Below are 20,415 nucleotides of genomic sequence, written 5' to 3' on the forward strand. Positions count from 1 at the left end.
GGGGGAGCGCGGGGCGCGGGCTGTGCGGATGCGGAGCTGGGCGTGCGGCCCCGCGCGGGGCTGCGCCCACCCACGCTGTAGACGAGGGGAAAAGAGTGTCTGTCTGCCCCTCTGTCTGTCTGTGTGCCTGCCCAGAGCAGGTGGGGCCGCGCTGTCCCTCGCTGTAGCACATGCCTGCGTGTCTGTGGTGAGGTGTGACGGGCGCCTTGCCTCCTCCTTCTCCCCGTGTAACGCCGGAGCAGCCATGGCAGGGCTCTGCCTGGCGTGTGGCGCGGGTCAGGTGTGTTGTCCGCCTGGATAACACAGAAGGGATGGTGTGTTTATACGGGTGTGTAGGGGAGCTGGGGAGGGATGGAGGTGTGTCTTAAAAAGTCGAGAGGAAAAGCCAGGGCGTGTGTCGGTGCACAGGGCAGGGATGGGGTGTCACCGCGTGGATGCACGGGGTGCTGGGTTTGGGCGCTGTGCTGTATCCTTATGCATGTGCCGTGAGCCAGGGTGTGGCCTGGGATATGTGTATACAGCACATATACAATCGGACATGAACGTAGTGCTATGGCTCTGTGTGGGTCTGCTGTGATTTCGGCTTCGGGTATGGTGTGTTTGTGTTGTAGCAGAGATGTGACATTGTGTGCAGGGCCGTGACACGGCATCGTATGTATGTAGTTGTGTCTGCCTGCTGCTGTCTGGTATGGGCTTGTGCCTGTGTGTATATATAGCAGATATTGGGTGTGGCATAATCTGTGGATATTTTTACAGGCATGTATGCTATGGGTGTGGCAAGGATTATCTGTACTTCTGTATGTACATAGCAGATACAGGGTATGGTATTTTGTGTGTACAGAGCAGCAGTGTCTTGTGTGTGCAAGCATTCATAGCTGTGATGTTGTGATGTGTGTGCACGGATGCATTTATAATAGACTTGTGGGGTGAGTGTGAGCACAAGGTTTGTTTCACCTGTATGAAGGGATGGCATGAGGTGGAGCATATGTGTGTGGAGGGTTGCAGCAGAGGAGGAAGAGTGGCTGTGGTTTGCTCTGTGGGGAGAGCATGTGGGGATGTGACACAGTACGTGTGTGCCATGAGTGGCAGGGCAGAGATGCATCAGGATGTTTGTGAAAGGAAGATGACAAGGCATGTAAGGGGGAATGTGTAGGGACAGGCACAGCATGTTTGGAAAGATGATTGGTTTGAGCCCTGTTTTCAATTACAACTTAATTGTCTGATGCCTTACTGCTTCACAGTGATAGTTACAATGATAGATGCAGCAAGAAGGCACAGTTGCTGGTCTTTCCCACATGGGGAAATGCACAGTGTTTTAAGGCAGACAATCACTTTATGTGTATGCTTATGTGTATGTAACAATAGTAGGTTTCCTGTATTAGGTTCTGGGGAAGCGGAGGGAGCGTTCAGCCTCACAAAGGGAAGAGCTATATTCCTGTGGTGTTGCAACTTTTCGTCCTTTGCATGAAGGCTTGTTCATGCACTCCCTCTTTCTTCCCCTACACATTGCCTTCTGTTCCTTCCCAATTCTAGGCTGTATGTTCTGAACCTAAACAAAGCAACCTTGAAAACTAAAATGTGAGGTGGAATTAAAGTATGGATAGACTGTGTATGATTACAGTATACTTCTGTGTAGAATCAGTTTGGATTTGCTTTGCAAAGGTTTTGGGATGTATCTGTTGCTACAGGGAGGAGTAAACCTCAGTGAATGAGGCTGTGGATGGTGTAGCATTGGTGGAGTGATTGTGATATGACTTAGTAACATGTTCTGCTTCATGATATATTCCATCAGAGAAGATGCAGTATCTTAAGTCAGTTGAATAAAATGGATTTATCTCATGTTCTAAATTTAAGGTAGATTACAGACTGAAAAACAACTAACCAAATATTTATAAACTGCACCAGGGGAGGTTCAGGTTGGACATCAGGAAGAATTTCTTCGCTGTAAGGGTTGTTAAGCATTGGAATGGGCTTCCCAGGGAGATGGTGGAGTCACCATCCCTGGAGGTGTTCAAGAAACTACTGGATGTGGCACTTCAGAGTTATGGTTTAATTGACCATATGGTGGTGTTCGGACAGAAGTTGGATGCAATCTTGGAGATGTTTTTCATTCTTAATGATTCTATTATTCTAAAAGTAAATATTTTCCATTTACCGAACTCCAGGCATGGAGGTTTCCTTTGTGGTCCATTTTGACCAATGAGATAGCATTTAGCAGTCTAAACTCAGCAGATGTAGAATCTGCAAAGCAGCATTGGTGCTGTAACTGCACAGGTGAAATCTCAGAAATTATACCATCTGCTGTGCAGCTTCTTATATTGGGCAGCTTCTTAGTTGCACTTGATAGCTGTGAAGCTGTTACCACCATTTTTGTTATTATTCTAATATTTTTTAAGGTATTTTATTCAATCCATGCTTATGGTTGAATTGTTCTGTCTTATAGGGTTAGTCCTATTCAAGTTATTCTTTCCTTCCTAATTCTTCATAGCTTCATAGAATTAATTTTGAGCAATTGACCTTTTAGTACAGGGAATATCAATGTTCTTGAAAATCAGGACTATTAGCTTACTGCTTGCTTATTTTGACAACAGACTGGAATATTTAGTCATCCTAGTTAAAATGAGGGATAGCATGGGCCTAACAGATGTGGAAAGTTTAAAATAAAAGTCAGCTTTTCAGTGAAGCATGGCAACTATTTTTAGGTGAGTGTAGAAAAGTAGTACTAGTCTTGGCACTCTGACAATATTGATCTGAATCCCAGCAGAAGGCTACACATTGACAGTACTTCAGCTGTTTCGTCATTTGGAAGTCAGAATAACTGCATTAATTTCATGTAAATTGTTATCAACTGGTAATTCTGGTAGTCTTTCTACTGAATTAGAAATGCACATAAGTGGGATATGCTACGTAGGACAAAACCAGATGAAATTGTACCACCGAAGAGTTCTCCCTCAAGCTAGTTTAGACAATAGCCACAACATTCACTTGCATTCTTTCTAATAATCTTTTTAGGAAGGCAATCCATATTCTCCATAGATTTCTGCTTTCCCTTTTTTTCTTTTTTAACCCCTCCATGTGTTTTACGACAATGCAAGAACTGTTACAATTTCTGATCATACTTGACCTGTGTATTTTGGGTGACTTGATGTGAATGTGATAAGGCTTGAGTCCAGCTGTTTGCCTGAGCTTTTACAAAGCAGCTTTCCCACTTGAACTTTTAACGCAGCAGGGGACATTCTCATTGTTTGTAAAGCTTCTGAGAAGGAAGATTGTAAACACAGAGTAACTTCTAAATGGTGAAAATCAGATTTGCATTCTTAAAAATGCAGAAAAACGTATATGTAAGGCATTAAGAGTATAATGATGAAAAATTCACTACATACTGGTATCTCCTCTGTCAATTCCATTTTTTTTTCAGGATCAAGAAATTGCTTGCATGTCTGTCAAACTTAATCTAATTGTTCTTGAGACTGAAGAACAAATAGTTTGTAAAGATCGTTTTTCTCAGCCTAATTTAAAAAAAAAGTACTTTACTATGAATGTCTGAAAATCTGTGTATATAGTGTGATTCTACAAGACTGTGTGGAACCAAATGGATTATTTTTGTGATGAAATTACTTATAATTTGACTACAGTCGCTGTGAATCATTTTGTGGTGGAAGCTGCCTTAGATTCTATTTCAGTATGTCTCTGTAGAATCTCAAAGTTACTTGAGTGGTCAAATGAAAGTATCTTTCTCAGGTGTTTTGAATTTAGGCTTTTGCAACTTACATTTGAGTGTTTGATACTTAAGGAGGGATTTGTTGTTTATCAGGTCAAGGAAAAATAAGCACAGGATCTGTAAGATGCTTAAATTTTGCTGTCTCAAATGACCTCCCTCTTATGCATCTGCCCCCACCCCCCTGAACCAAAACAGAACAAAACCCATCCAAACAAAATTACAGCATGAATTTAAATGTTCAAATGGATTAAAATAATTTCTGTTGGGTAGTGGGAGGTAATGGAAATGCAGCAGTGGTTGATACAAGGGCACCTCAGCTGAAAAAAATGAACTATAGCCAGTTTCTTGAGGGATTCCCCCTGAGTTTTTATCTTCGTGTTAGAGGAACCACTGCTAGAGGAGGACTGGAAATTTGCCCTTTCCTGGACTTGTGCATTTTTGTCTGTTTGGAACTGTGAATCCCTGCTGTGTAGCCAACAAGAAAGTACTCAAAATTTGGTGTCAAGCTGCAGCACTTAAAATATTTGCCATACATCATGTTATACTCTTCTTTTTCTATTCCATTGTTTTCCAGTGTTCTCCTTGGTAGGCAGAAGGAAACAGTAAATTTGGTTTCCATTGGATTTGATTGCTGGTTAACCAGTATGTTCTGTAAATTTAAATCAAGGAGACAAGGACATCATCAAATCTGCATAAATGTGAAACTTTACCAGTATGTCAAGTTTGTATGTCTTCAGAGGTTGAAATTGAGGTCAGAGCTTCACAGAGAAAAGCTATGATTTCCATATCATAGCTTGATGTTACGTAGTAGTTATATAAATATTAAGAGGCAAAATGTCTAAGTGCGCTTGTAGATTATAGACTTATTTTCAGAACTACTTCTGGAATAAAAGTATCAAGATCATTTTATTTCTGCAGAAATTCAAGAAATGTACATTTTGGCAAATACTGAATGTTCAGTTTCTCTTCTAAATCTCAACCTATTGCCTTTCTTAGAACAGTTTGAAAAAGATGTTTTGGAAATGCTACTATGATGCTATTTCCTTTGAAGCCAAGTGTAACTACTGCTTGTAACCCTGAACAGGTGCCTAATTTTGTCTCTTATAATTGAAAGCTTTACATATATGGCAGCTTTTATTAGTTATGCACTACGTATATGGCATGTGTAGCCACAGTGCAGACTTTTTTCTTTTTTTTTTCTGGTTCATTTTCTAGGGAGATTTGCCTTGTAGAGATTTTCCCTTCATAGTAAAGATTTCATGCTCAGTACTAGGAAAAATCTCAGTTCTGACGTAGTGTTTATGAGGCAGATCAAGCACTGCTTTGAAATGGCTTTGTAGGAACTATAGAGCCATTCCTGTAATAAGCCATACCTTTTATGTCTCAAATGTGTTTTTGAAGAGCAGTTATGGAGGGAGAGTATTAGTACTCAAAATTTCTGTTTCTCAGGTGCTTAGAACAAGGGTTCTGACTGCTTCAACCATGCAGTCAGTATTTAAAATGTAATTTCATTTACAGTTTGAGCTAAGTGCAATAAGAAGAATTGCCTTTCTGGATATGAGATTGCGTGACTGGAGGGAGGACTCCGTCAGTTCAAATTAGAATGGTGCAAACTCCTGGGGAAATGGACCTGCAGAAGAATCTCCGTGTGAACACTCCAGGAGGATTTCAGGTCTCTGTTGTCGTGCCATCAGCCTGTTAGTTTGTGTGCTGATATTGAAGACTGGGAATAAAACTTAGCCATATGTATGTCAGTAAAAACAGCTATATGCAGAAGTGGGGATTCAGAGGAGTTTTGAAAGGTGTTCTCCTAAGGGCTTGATGAATCTGTGATGTGGATTAAATTTGGGTGGCTGAGACTAAATGGCTATCCCTAAGCAAACATTGCTACATTGAAATGAATGGACACTAACTTTTCTCTTGGATTGATTTTTTTCAGAAACATATCATGTTCTGAATGCCTTTGAGAATGTGTATTTATAGCATGGTTCTACAAAATTGCATGACACCAGCTGGATTATTTTTGTGGTTACACAATTTGTAATTTGAGCACACAGTCCTTGTGGATGTTGTGATGGAAACTACCTTAGAGTCTTCTCCAGTATTTCTGCTTAGAGTCTCAAAGTTACTTGAGTGGTCAAAGAAAAGAACTTTTCTCAGGTGTTTTGAACTCTAGGCTTTTGCAAATTCCGTTTGAGACTCTGCTTGATGCTTAAGGAGAGATTTGTCATTTACCTGGTCAAGAAATACAGAATCTGTATGCTTAATCAACCTTGTGAGGGGCTACTTTGTACCCTTGTGATGGGTTACAGGCAACAACTGCTTCATCCATCCGATTTTAGTATTCTGCCATTCTCCCACTCTGAGAGCCCATAAAGATGATGATATGGGTTTCCCCATATTCCACTTGAAAGTACTTTATAGATTAGACTGCTAATTGAATGCTTTATTTTAATTTAGTTCTTTTAGGAACGATGTCTAAATGCATCATCATGTACTGTTTGGAAGGGTATAATCTTAGAAGACGAGTAATGGATAATTATCTGAAAAGGGAAATGTTCAGTCATTATTTTTTTTTAAGACAAAGCAAATTGAAGGAAGGATTTGCCAATCAGTATATGACTAACAGATGATGAGGATAAAACTTCGTCAAACCTGTTTTTTCAGCTGTCTCTCTGCGTATGTGTAGAGAATATATGGGGACACAATTAACAGATTTTTCCAAATTTCTTAGTGTTTAAATGGTAGTTGTTGGATTTTATTTTATTTTTTTTTCTTTCCTAATCTGAACTAGACTCTAGTCTCGGAAGATTAGGTAAGGAACAGTTTATTTTTCTATGTGGTTTGGGTTCGTTTTGCCATCTCTGGTAGTGGTTAGAACACGATGCCTTGAAAGGCAAATGTGAGCTGGGTGCATCTGAATGAAGGGTTAATCTTCCACGTAGCTCCTATCTCAGAGTAACATGGGAAAAGCAGAGCTTGCAAGCCTTTTTTGCCAATAGTAGTGTAATGGCTGTTTCTTTCAATGAAGTATTGGATTGAACATGTTTTCTGCCACGCTGGCTACCAAACACCAGTTACATGATAGCTAGTATTGATAAAATGTTATCTTTCAACTGAATTTTAGACCTGCAAGTAATTAGGTCAAACACTAATTCTGCAAATCATTGGATTTCCCCTTTTTAACAGGCAAAAATAGTAACTATCACACTGGGGTCAGAGGATTGATGGCTGTTTGGTGACGCAGTAGGAGACAAGGCTGGGTGTTGCATTAGAGTATGGGCATCTCAGCTAACAGATCAAGTTAACCTGTTAGACCTTGATACCCTGGCTGCTTGCAGGAATGAAGCTGTACTCTTTAAAAGGCTTGATTGGTGGTTTCCAAACACGTTGTTGGCAATAGGTCACTGCCCTTCTGAAAAACACACAGGAAAGGGTGATATGAGCTGTTCGAGCAACTGAGGATGGACTGGTGTCCTCAAGGCAGTAGGAAAGGCAATCTCCAAGCTCCTCCTGCTCTGCACTGGGAGGCACTTGAGTTGGAACAACCAGAGGCCTCGAGGTAGTTGTGCAGCTACAGACATCAGCTCTGAAGTTCACAAATGACCTTGATCTGTCACCCAGTAAGAAGAGGGCCTTGCAGAGCCAGGCTGAAGCCCTGCAGTAAAATGTGAATGATGTGGTATGAATACCAGTGCTGGCAAAACAAGAATGATGGCTCTTCTGGAAGAGAATCAAGCAGCAAAGTGGGCAGTGTGGCCAGCTGCTTCTGCCTGGAAGGTTTTATTATGTTGGACAGCACTTATTCTGGGGAAATTTTAAAAACATTATGGCCTTTTTAAGCAGCCTTAGGTCATTGGAAGGCATTAAGGAAAAACAGAGATGTGCTCAGGTGCATTTGTTCTTCTCTGAAGGTGAACCTTAACTCTTTAAGATGCCCAGCACCATAAGAACAGAAGTATTTGATATGAGATGTTGCTTTTGTTCAGTCAGTTTGTCATCACAGTGTTAGAAGAGAAAATACCCCAAGAAAAGATCAGTGCAAAAGATTCCGGGGGTATCTGGCAGCAAACAAGAAGCTATAAGGCTACTGAAGACCATGTCCTGGGCTCTAGTAGCGTGTGTCCAAAGGGAAGAAAAGGTTAGCAACCACAGCAGACGAGAAGGCTGGATTTTAAAATGCACAAAGGCAAAGCCTGATCCAGAGCAGGGTGAACAGCTGGAGCATAGGAATGAGAGCCTGGAGGGCAGAGAATGTCTGTGTGTTGAAATAAAAAACTTTGCCAGTCTGTCTCTGCTGTAGACAAGCTTGGTTCAAGATGGGATTGCATTTCAAGGTTCACTTTGGTGTGTCTTAGTTTTTATTGATGATAGAGGAAGCTTTACCATGGGTTCTAATTCAGCAGCAGTCCTGTGCCATCAGCTGTTGTGTCTTTGATACCACTTTTTTCAGTTCTGTTGGCAATGTATAGCCTGTCTAACGCTCCTTTTGTTGCCTGGATACGGCTACATTTTGCCACTTGCATGGTGTTAAATGATTCTGCCTGTCTGATGCATTGATTGTACATTTCTGGAGGAAGGCCTAGCTAGCAGCAATTCTCTGAGCATTAGAGAATTTTATACGTTTATACTAGAGTGTAACATGGGATAATCTGAAATTTGTGGTAAAGGAAGGTTGTTTTCCCTCTTCTTCCTCCTCCATTTTTGTAGTGTATTTAAATAGAGAGCTTTTTAGGATGCCATTCATTACTTTAGTTTGCTTGTGAGCTGCTCTGGGTAATAAAGCCAATCTGGTGGCTTTCCTACCACTATAGCACCAGGCGCTTTCAGGCACATGGTAAAAGGAAAATTGCACAGGCAACAATTAGGTGTCTCAACTGAGGAGGAGAGATACGCAGCAGGTTGCTGGGTTTTGTGTTTGGCAACAGAAATCTGCACCTCAAAATCTGCACATCAAAAAATTGAATAAAAATTTTTTTAAAAATTTGGTTTTACCATGTCTATTACTGCATGAATAATACTTAATAAAAATTGTTCTTGCCAGTGAAAACCTGAAAGACTTGATGCTTTATACATTTGGCTGTATTTACAATTTAAGTAGAATCTGTGCTCTGTCAACCACAGAAAGGAAGGAAATAAATGATTCAATTCTAGCCTCCAGTCTCCTTTGGTGAAAATGACCCAACATTGTTTTTTTTTCCTGAATTGATAAATAATTCAGCCTTATTTTCAGTATATATGCCACTAGCTGATGATCTTTAGAGTCTTTCACACTTCATCTTCCCCAAACCTACTCTTGCCCATAATTCCTTTAGCATGCTACTAAGCAAGGCTATTTTTGAGAGTCTGGGTTTTTAATAACTTTTGATTTGAAAAGTTGACAGGTTGGAAGTCCTTATCTACTCTGATTTCAGTGGAAATTAAATACATAAATATCTCTGTGGAACTGAGCCATAATGGATGAGCTGCTAGCAAAACTGTTTCATCTGTTAAGAAAATAGGCCTCTTCAATAGAGGACCGAATGACAACTGAAATTGCATCGTTAAAAAAAATATAAGGGCTATCATCAAAATTAGCAGTATAACCTTATTTTGATCTTGAAATAACTCTATCAGAAAAGATTTCTTCATTTCATTAATTTTGGTGAGAACAGGAGGCCTTTATCACTAGCTGTTAGAGCAGAAGAGATTAATGTGCTGCTTTCAATGGTGGCAGGCTAACTGTGGTGTACCAAGAAGTTAGGTTCTAGGACTAGTGGCAATTAGTATGTTTAATAATATGGAAAGGGAATTAAAATGGGGAGGTTATGCTTTTTGGGTTTCACAGATTTACACAATGGATGCTTTATTTATATAATAAAGAGATTTTTTAAAAGTGTAGTTGCTAAAGAAATTTAATGTAGGAAAGTATCAGGTAATTTTTAAAGAAAATAGTCCCTTTTTAGCTCATTAAGTACCGTGAAGATATTACCAAGAGGGGTCAGCTAAGGAATGTAAGAAATGGCCCAAGATTCATGTAATAAACAATTACAGTTTTCTCTTGTGGATTTTGTCTTGTGTTATTTCTTCTCGCAATTCTTTTAAGAATGTAGAGATCTTCTGTGTCTCTTCTTGTATTTACAGAAAATTTAAAACTGGTTTTAGAGTAACATTTATTGCATATGTTCAATCTCATCCTTTTTCCATGTGCAGAGATTCATCCGTTGTGTTTGGGAATTTTATACAGTTAAAACCATACTTTTGTAGAGTTTGAGATACCCTGTCATTAATACAGTCAAACTTGCTACCAAATACAAAAGCAAAGAGAGCAGAAATATTCTTTCTATGTTCAGGGTATTCTTAATTGTTATTTTGGATTATTGTGTACAGGTATTCTAAGGGCATGTCATTGTCAGCATGCTCTTTAAGTGAAGGAAAAAATCATATTTGACAGGAATACTGGAATATTTTTTACAGTGATTGAACACTTCCTTAACTGAATGTTTTTGGTGAATGATTTTTTTTTTATAAATAGAAACAGCAAACTAGAGGGTATGTAATAAAAATTAAGTAAAAAATAACAAGAAATGTACATGAATGTACTAGGGTTTTTGCTTCATTAATGGAAATTTCGAATGATCCGGAACTGTTCTTCATTAATGGACATTTTAAATTATCAGAAACTGTTGAAACAATGAATGTATTGTCCTGTTTGCACCTTCTGTCTTTTCTCTCTGCTTGCATGCATTTCAAATCATGTTACGAATGTTTACCTAGGAAATGACTACTCCAGTTGTCCTGTGTCTGTTCTCTGTTTGGGGGAAAACTTATTGAGGAGCCTTTAAAGCAGCCCCTTTCTTCTTCTGAGATGCAAATGCACTATGGCTCTAGAGGCTAATAAACTTTCACAGATTAAAAGAGTACTATAAAGAGGTGCTTTCATTTTTCTAGATGTGCTTATTCCGTAATAATAATACGTTATTATATGAGAACTGCTGCTAATGTGTACAAGAATGCATAAAAGTTACTGTTTGAGGGAAGACAGCTTTGAATGTGTTTGTGGCCTTGTCTGTGGCTGGTGTAGCAGGCATGGTACTTTTTGTGGATGGGCAAGTTGCACACTTCTCATAGTATGTCATAAAAGCTGTGGTTTTTTTCCAGTTTTAACTGGGATTCCTAAATGAACCATATTGGTCAGATACGCTGTCGCGTATTCAAACCAGCTTGTCCATCCAACTTTAACTTTAGAACTATCTTACATAAACATAAAGATTATAAACCTTTTTCCTAAGAGCTGCTGGTTTGGTTGTAGGTTTAGCTTTTCAGCTTTGTCTCAGTAGGAGAATACTTACTACTGTGCTATGATTTGGAGCGATTTCACTTTTGTTGATGAGTTGTTGGAAATACTATTTAACACAAAGAGCTATAACGTGTGCTCAAGTCTTTAGAGTAACTTGCCTCATACCTTACTAACTCAAATCCTGTGTTATCCTCACAGAGTGAGCATATATATATATGTATATATATATGTATGTATCTCTCTCTATATAGATATCTCCATGTTACTGTATACTCAAGAATCTGGTGTAAAGAAAAAAAAGGATAGATTTTTTTTTATATAGGTAAAGTGACAGCACACATGTAAACTAGTAGCAGTCTGCAAAGTAGCATTATTTAAAAATATATACATGTACGTATCTGCTAGATGATGTAACTTTTGAGGAATTATCTGCAGCTATAGAATACTTTAAGTTAAAAGGGGACTTCTAGGTCTGTGATACTGAATGTTCAGATTCTGAACCAAAATTAATGAGATCTAAGTTCACTTGTCTGTTTTACCACAGACCTTGTGTGCTCTCACGGAGGTGACATCCTTTCTTTGTGGCTTATGTTTCCAACCTGCAATACACAGGAATATTTCCTTACTTGGCTCTTTAGTGATCCTAACTTCTATGAGGATGGCATATATGTCCCTTTTTTCTGAATGAGTTCTGCAGTAAACACAATTGGCATATTGACTGTTCTTTAAAAAAAACTCCTGATATATGCTATTGTTTTCAGGCAGTTTTCAGCTGCAAACTTTGAGCAGCATATAATATAAAAATGGCACACGTGTGGATAATTCCTAAACCTGAGTTGTCAAAGTCAGAAGCAGTCAACCAGTTCTAAAAATGTTGTTGATGTACACTGTGTATTTCAGCCTAAAGGCTGAAAATATCACCAGCAATGGGTATTGGATATAAAACAGCCAGAGCAAAGCTGAACCTATGGTCAGTCATGTGGAACTGCTTAAAGCCAATGTCTCTCTTCTGAAGGAGCTAGAATTGTCCTATTGAAATATATCTTCATAGTCGTTTTACATTTTGAATACCTGTAGTCCCTAGTCTGTGAATAAATGTGCTACTCCAGTTGCCAGAAAAGGAAGCTTGATTAAACTTGTCAGTCCTATTGAAAGTTGACAGCTTTATTGTCCTTAGATGTGGGGATAGCCGTGCACAGAGGTAGTAGGTGAAGAAATCTGTGTCAAAATTGAAAAAGTAGTGTGCTGTTAAACTTGAAATCAGTCTAGGATGTACTGGAAGAGAAAAAAGATTCTTGGCAGCAGCCAGGAGGTTCAGATTTTCAAATCTTACAGTATTTTATATTTTCAAAATTCCCAGATGTGTAGTTTTTGCTGTCTCCCTTCTTTTGTGAAGACAGACCCAAGCTTATATTTGACTTTTTTTTTCATTATTTGCTTTTATGGACCTGTATTCAGAACTACCTTCCTTTTTTCTTTTTTCATTTTCTTTTTGACCAAGAAGCAAAGCAAATAGTTTCCAAGTATTCACTGTGTCTGGATGGTAGGATAAACAAAGGGTGATAGCCTTATGTCAGTAACAGCATATGCTTAATAAAGGGAGAAGATTTCTTCCAGTTGTTTCCATGTTTTGTGTGATTTTCGTATTTACCTTTTAGCATTCACAAAACTCATCTATTTTGGATCCTTCTTCGTAGTTTTTGTTTCTGGTATTATGGACAGCAAGTGGACTCCATAAGGCTCTTCTCTTTACACAGGAAGTGATTGCTTGTGGCTTTGACATCTTCCAGTCTTTGCCATAGTTCCTTAAATTCTAATTCACCTTCTGTTTTGTTTATTGCTGTGTTCCTCTGGTAAAATTTCTCAAAGTTAAATATTTAGATTAAGTAGTAAATCTGGTCAACATCTTTGTTTTAGTCTTTCTATTTAGCTGTTGACTGTATAACCTTAGAATTGCCTGCTTTTTTCCTTGGACATTTTCTTCTAGTCTCTTTTTTTTTTTTTCCCTTAGGATATGTATCAATAATATGAAGTTTGGGTGAGAGGTATTTTCAGTTTTTCTTGGAGGATTTCTTGACATGCTTACTTTGCTTATATAGCAGCTGCTGCCCTATCTGTGGCACTAAATTTTTAAAATGTGTAGATAGTTATATTTTATCTGTGTCCACATACGTGGGCCAAAGTATTTGCACTGTAGACAGTGCAAAGGGCGGGATGACCTGAATACCTAGAAATGTCCAGTTCATTTTCTGTAATGGGACAGTTTTAGGACTGTGCAGCCAGTGTGTGTTTGTATGTGCTTGCTATTGCTTGAAGTTTCACTACTGCTTAAAATACTTCTTTGTGGAGTGTTAAGTGCGCTTGTTTAATGATTATTAAGTTGCTCCACAATTTTTGTGTGGTTAAATCTTAGCACTAGGGAAGAGCAGGTATATGTGGGGGTGTGGCTTTATTTTGTACACTGAAATAATTTTATAGTGTTGACAACTAACATGTTGAAAACTTGATATTAACGGTAATTTAAGAGAATTAAGCGCCTAAGTAGAAGGTGAGTAGCCTCTTTAAAAGATGTTTTACTTGTTGGTTTTTAAAATAGTGTTTTTTCTTTCTGTTTTAGGTTTTCTCAAGTAATGATGAAGCCCTTATTAACAAAAAACTACCCAAAGAACTTCTGTTAAGGTAATTCTACATAACATTGTAAGGAGTAAAAACCTGAGGATTGTATGTTGCTTATGTGTCTTACAAGCTATCAAGTGCTATTCATTCTTTCTTAAATCCTCTTGAAATAAATAATAACACATCTGATTTAGTTCTTGGAATTCTTGAACTTGTTGCTTTGATTTGTTCTAATGTGTTCGAATTATACTATACTGTGGAAGATGCCATTTAATTGTGATTTTTGACTTGCATGTCAAGAAGTGAAATAAAATGTCCAAAAAACTTTGGTGTACCAAGTAGTCAGCTCTTCCACACTGCACAAGCTTTTATATCTGTCTGAAGAGCCTAATTCTCTGTAGTTCACACTCTTTGTGCCGTGAACTTTATTATAACAAAATAAAATACTAATTCGATGTCAGAACTTCCAAAAAAGTCACTGCAGTGAAAAGCTCTATCTATTACCATTACTGGCAGTCTGTGTTATATAAGGTAGAACCAGCAGAGGGATCTTTCTTATTGTAGTTATTGGGTTACTCATAAATTTTATCAGCTTGCTGGTGTGTGAGTAGATCATCTTTGCAAAAGTTACCTAGAACTCCAAGATCCGTAAGTTCAGCCCATGACTGATGGATGTCTCACGCTCTCATATGGTTGGAAGTTGATTTCAAGCAAAGTATAAATCAGCTGCCGAATGTGGAGCTATTGCTTGGTTGGATGTGGCCACTTCAGAGCTGGAACTGAACCAGGTCAGCAACGTCTTCTGTACCTACGTAGAGGTTTTGTTATTGACTACTCCTTAAGGTGAAAGAAAAAAAAGGAAAAAAAAGTTCACTTGCGATGGTGCAATTACAGTTTTTAGTGTGGTGTTATTAAAATTGAGCTGATGATTTTTTCTTGATATACTGAAGAGATGCTTGGGTCAGCTTGCATGTATGTCATTGCTTCCAGTCTGATCTGAAGTGCAGGAATGTCTCAATGGTATTTTGCATCTTGTGCCCAAAGAAAATGCTCCTGAAAACATTGTGCCTATCACAATGCTTTCTCAATGTATTAAAAAAGCAGACTGTTGGAAGGAATTGAATTTCAAAAGGTTTTTCATTTTTGTTGAGAAACATTCCTTATGGTGGCAGTCTGTAAATTAGACTCTTAGAACTGTTTAGAAAATGTGATTAAAAGAGACACATCACTGAATGATGCCCTGAACAGAAATTCTCATACATTTGCTTTGTTGCACTCAATGCTACACACGAACCACAAGATAAAAGTCAATGTAGGATGTTGCCTCCTTAGCTAAAAATCATGATCTGCAAGCACTTATTTTCTAACATTACAACTCTCCCAATATTTGTGGAAATTAGTGTCCTTTTCACTGTTATGGATGCTAAGTATCTGATTTATGTAACTGAACAGAATTTGTTGATATGGTGTAGGCAGTGAAAAGTATCATGCACTGAGATAGTAAGGACATCTTCTTTTGCAGCATCTTTCTTATGAGAGAGGCTGAGGGAGTTGGGCCTGTTCAGCCTCAAAAGCAGATGACTGAGAGGAGCCCTCATCAATGTTTATCTGTACCTGAAAGGAGGGTGCCAAGAGGATGGAGCCAGGCACTTCTCAGTGGTGCCCAACAATAGGACAAGAGGCAACGGGCATAAACTGGAACACAGGAAGTTCCACTTCTTTTCTATGAGGGTGACCAAGCACTGGAGCAGATTGCCTGAAGAGGTTGTGGAGTCTCCCTCACTGGAGATATTCAAGAACCATCTGGATGCAATCCTGTGCCATGGGCTTCAGGATGACCCTGTCTGAGCAGGGAGGTTGGACCAGATGACCCGCTGTGGTCCCTTCCAACCTGACCCATTCTGTGATTCTCTGATTTTAAAGAATTCAGCAGGAGAAAACCCACAAACAAGTCAAAGTAATTAGGCTCTACCAGTGGCTTAGCTGTTTGTTCTTATATTCAAGATAGCTTCTTACAAAGCAACTTGAAGGATGTGTAGGCTTATCTTGGATTTGACCAACTGAGGAAGTGGTGCAGCTAATCCCTGCCACTACGCTGTTATGGCAGTGTCTAAAGAAGCCTTTTGCACGGTTTAAAGGCTTTGTGGGGCTGGAACAGCAATAAAAAATATCCCAGGCCAAGTATACGCGGAACTGATTCAGCCAACCATCTATTTTTTGTGCACATATGTCCTTTTTGCAGTTGCAATTTGATTTACCAAAGTAGTGTTGCAGATGTAGCTAGAAGAGTTGATGATCTGAGAAACTGAACTGGGACTGTCAGCTTTCTCAATAAAGAACATGATGATCTCATGCTGAATGCTGGGACTGGGTTTGCTCTGCCAGAGAGAAATAAAGTGCGTATTTCACTATACCCACAAGATTGTGCTGATCACCAGGGTTTTGGAATGGAGTGGAAGGGAATGGGTGGGAGAGGTGCTCTGTAAACCTCCATTTGAAATTGTACTGCTGCAGGGACAAACTCACAAGGCCAATGGCAGAGCATGTTAGAGAGAGGGACATGCAATTGGGTTCTCAACCCTGCAGAGTGTAGATACCTAAGGAAGTTTCAGGGCACAGACCTGCCTCTCTAAAGGTTTATCAGTGGGGAATTTGTTTTATGAGCCTGCATGTAAAGGCTTTTGCAAGACTGAGTCTGAATGCCTTTCGACTCCTGAAACAGTATGTGCTAACGCTGCAACATTTTAAAATTGTCTTGCCCTATGGTTATGACAGGAGAGCTTAAATATTGCTGCACTGAGTGTAATTAATATTCTAATTATTTTTCCTTTATTAGCTATGCAGTCTACCTTTTAATTAAAAGGAGAGTAGACCAGTTGCAGTGGAAACATTTTGCTCACAGAGCTGGAGCTGAGTAGTAAACACCACTGAAAGTGTCATCAAATGCACTTAGTTTGCAGTTTGCTTGTATCAGATATGTATGAAAACTGTTAGAAAGCACTACAGCCCTCTTTAAAAAAACCTCTGTTGGGCTTGTGGAAAAAAAGTGATTAATAGCTTGTTACAAATATATGGAAATTAAATGTAAACACAGTTTCTTCTGTTGTCAGAATTGGTCTTGTTCTCGTTTGCATTGAGTATTTAAATTTACGTAATCTGGCTGTAACAAGCAATCAATCCAATTTTTTTCTCTAAAATTGAAAAACTTCTTGATGGTAGATGGAATAAAACCACTTTGAAATTTATTCATAAAATAGTGTTGCTATACTTGCATACTCTAAAGTTGAACAAAGTAAGTCCTTGGTCTTTTACTGCAGTTCATCGTCATCATCATCATCATTATTAATATTATGATTGCAATTATTATTACTATTGCTAATGTAACAACCAGAATTATATTGGAAGGTTTTCAAGCCAGTGTCATGTTTGTTGCACATTTTCTGTGGAGTATCTACCATGCTTGTAAATAAATGATTGAGACCCCCAGCTTCTCAGGCACAAAACTCATTTGAAAGGAAAAGAAACCAGAGATTATTTGTTCTTGCTCAGATAACTGGGCAGAGGAGGAAGAGGATTTCTGATTAATATGGATAGTGTTGGTTTTGAAGAAGACCCTTGTTTGCAGGGGCCAGTTATACTTTGAGGTTGGTAGTATAGTTTGAGTGGAGAGAGGGAGTTATTTAATTTGTAACTTTTTCTGGTTTATGGACATTTATTTTTATTGGTAGTATTGGAGTATATTTTTACCTGTGAAAGAAACAGTCTGCTTCTAAAAACTTTCTTTTTTAGTATTCAGGCTAAAGGAAAAATTATCACCCCTGTTAGCTGTTGCAGTGCTATTAGTTTGCCAGTTGGCAAGGAATGCTCTTTCCCCTCTGCTATTACATATTGCAAGAATAAATGCTCAGTTGTATGGTGTTTAAGTAAGAATTGTGTGGTGGTGTTATAAATCATGTCATTTAAACAGTTTTTGGATGATTGTAGCTTAATTTTTTTTCTTAGCCTGTGTGTTATGGGAAAGCATCAATTGAATATACAGAACATTCACTGTAGAATTGCATTGGTGTCTGAAATTCATAAACCCATATCTGTCACCAGAAGAATCAGAAATCAAGTCAGGCCAATACAGTTTTAATGGTAACTTTTCTAGTAAGACGTCACAGCCTTTAAGTGGCTCATCTTTGGTTTTGATTCATGTAAATTGCTGGGGAAAAACCCTAGAAAAATGGATTATTACAGTTACGGTGTGAATTTGAAAATAATTTAAAACAAAAAAAAAAATGAAGTGTATGTAATTAATGTTAGAATGCTCTGACAACAGCTTTTTCTTCCTTTCTTTTTTTTTTTTTTGGTGCTTGATAAAAAGCGATAATGCACTTTTGAAAAGGGAGATACAGCCAGTACTTTTGGCATGTAGAAAGATAGATAGCATTTGTTCATTTGTATTTTAACTGCTAATGTTCTGTACTTTTTTTCACAAAAATGGTAAGCTTAGAGAACAGAGATGTTTGTTCCTTTCTGCCACTTAAACTACTTTCAGTTCCTTTCTGCCTACAAAGTACCAACTTCATAAATTGTACCACAAATATAGAAACGATTGTGAGTTCTGCTATAAACCATACTTTTTGAGTGCATGTACTCAGGAATAGATCTTAGCCATCAGTCTCAAAATTTGAGTGGCCAATTAGATTTAGAAGATGATAAGCAAAGTTTTGGGACTGAAATTAGGAGAGGAGTCCAGGAGTGGTGTTCCAGCAGCAGCTCTTCTTGTAGGCAGGAACATGCAGCTTGTGAGTTTAATAACGAAGTATAAGTTTTCATGTTTCTATTCTTTGTTTTTATTACTGCACACTGCTTTTTGCTCGGCTTTTAGTGTGTTCATTGTTGTAGAGAAAAAGTTACTGTAACCTTAAACCTGGTGAAGTCAAACACAGTATTTGATGTATTTGAAGTGATGCTTTACCATCTGTGTGCTTGAATGTGGGGGAAATAAATAAGAAATACAGCAAAGACTACAATAAGAAATTGTCATAATGCCATGGGTATTTCTTAGCTAGGTCCTGGAGGTACTTGGAGGGCCCACAATTATGTAAAATTTGGCTGCTGTATCTTAGCATACAGAGTACTGACTAGTGAGTCAAAGAAATGAAAAATATAAAACTTTTGTCTGGAGCAGTTCTTGATTGGTAAGAATTTTGTAAGCAGAAAAACAATATATGTGTTTTGAAGGGGAAAGGAAAAAACAATCTGTCATCTCAGACATGATTCATTTTCCCCACTACAAGGATTTGTATAATTAAATGGGGAAATATTTCACCCTGAATAGCTGAGACTGCTGTTTAGTGTTTGACAGTCTCAGGGAAACGTTCCAGTTCTATAATGCACATGCAATATTTTATTTTGATTTTAGAGTGTTTTGTAAGTCTTCAAAGTCCCCTATAGTAGTCTGCCAAACAACTGCAGTTTAACTATTTAGAGTTCAAATTGATATAAGTATATAAACTATTCATACAGATTATGAACTGAAGTGATTGTATAGGAGTTTCTTGTGAAGGTAAGACTTCTGTATATTTTCGCAAATCTATGACTTTTGTAAAGCAAATTCCAATAGTGCCTCATACAAGTAATTTTCATTAAGTCTTTTAATTTAGAATGCCTGAAATGCATCTGTCCAAAGAATTAGTGCAGAGCAGCACTAATTCACACTATTCAATATAGTATAAGTATCCTTTAAACGTTGGCTAACTAGAAATGTGGAGACTAACATTGACAAGAAGCAAGCAGAAACAATGCATCTGATGACAGCATAGTATCAAATCCTGACTCACTTCTGTGGAATCATATATTCATTTCCTGTGGTCCTTACCTCCAAAACTGCTCAGAAAGTCAAGTGAGTAAGTGATCTGAATGAGCCACAGGCACAGGTCATGGACAAGATAAAGCCTTTGGAAATTAGTTAAATATTTTGGTCTTCAGCCAGAGAAACAACGGAATTATAGTTATTTTAGGTCTATATAAGATGTATTGGGTTCTTTCAGAAACCTTACGTTCTTCAGCAGCAATTTAAGAAATAATATATTATCAATGCTATTGTTGGGGTCCCTCCCTGCAACATGCTATTTTTGTTTTAGCATGATTTATGTAGTGTTACAACGTATAGTCATTTAGTTTTTCTGTATCTTCAGAGTTCAAGGTAGTGTATCTAACTTCAAATATACACAAACATTGCAACAAGTTGCCATCTTCCGGTTAATCATCTTCTGTTAGAAAAATATCCTTTTATTCTGAAGAGGGATAGGGTTTTAAAACTCTCCAGTGACTTATCTCGTATTCAGGACAGAACTTGGGGTCTGCCTGAGGAAACTAAAGACTCAATCAATGCTTGGTGGTCAGCATATCGCTTCAGAATGTGGAGAAGGTCTCATGTTGACCTTTTTTTTAATACTGCTACATGCATTTTTTGTCTGCTTATGAAATTCTTACGAAGATCAGTTCCAGATGCAAGTTTATATTTTTCAGTTCTTTGCCTCACCAGTCGGCACTTTGTACGCATTTTCTGGCCTCTTTGTATGAGATGCTAAACATTTGCAAATGATTATATGAACAATTCAGTTTGGCCTTTTGAAATTGGAGTAGGTAGCTGCCATCCTCTATTTAGTAGGTTTAAGTGGTTTGGTTTTATTCACAAGCAAGTGCTAGTGTAAGCTCAAAGCGGAATGTTTTGGGCAGCAATATTTCACATGGAATTCCTTTAAAAATATGAGTGAGAGGCTTGAAGAACAGAGGCAGAAAGTTGCAC

General features: G+C 38.2%; 1 protein-coding gene across 1 annotated transcript in view; it reads left to right on the forward strand.

Annotated features, from left to right (window-relative positions):
* Positions 1–5,269: 5,269 nt before the first annotated feature.
* FBXL2 (F-box and leucine rich repeat protein 2) overlaps positions 5,270–20,415 on the forward strand; it is a 45,453-nt gene continuing 30,307 nt past the window's right edge. Inside the window, exons 1-2 of the mRNA XM_017734660.1 lie at positions 5,270–5,393; positions 13,618–13,679. Coding sequence (XP_017590149.1) covers positions 5,325–5,393; positions 13,618–13,679 — 131 coding nt within the window. The 5' untranslated portion in view covers positions 5,270–5,324. The remainder of the gene's footprint in view (positions 5,394–13,617; positions 13,680–20,415) is intronic.

Source organism: Corvus brachyrhynchos, unplaced genomic scaffold (genome assembly GCF_000691975.1).
Source record: "Corvus brachyrhynchos isolate BGI_N302 unplaced genomic scaffold, ASM69197v1 scaffold94, whole genome shotgun sequence".
NCBI classification, from domain to species: Eukaryota; Metazoa; Chordata; class Aves; order Passeriformes; family Corvidae; genus Corvus; species Corvus brachyrhynchos.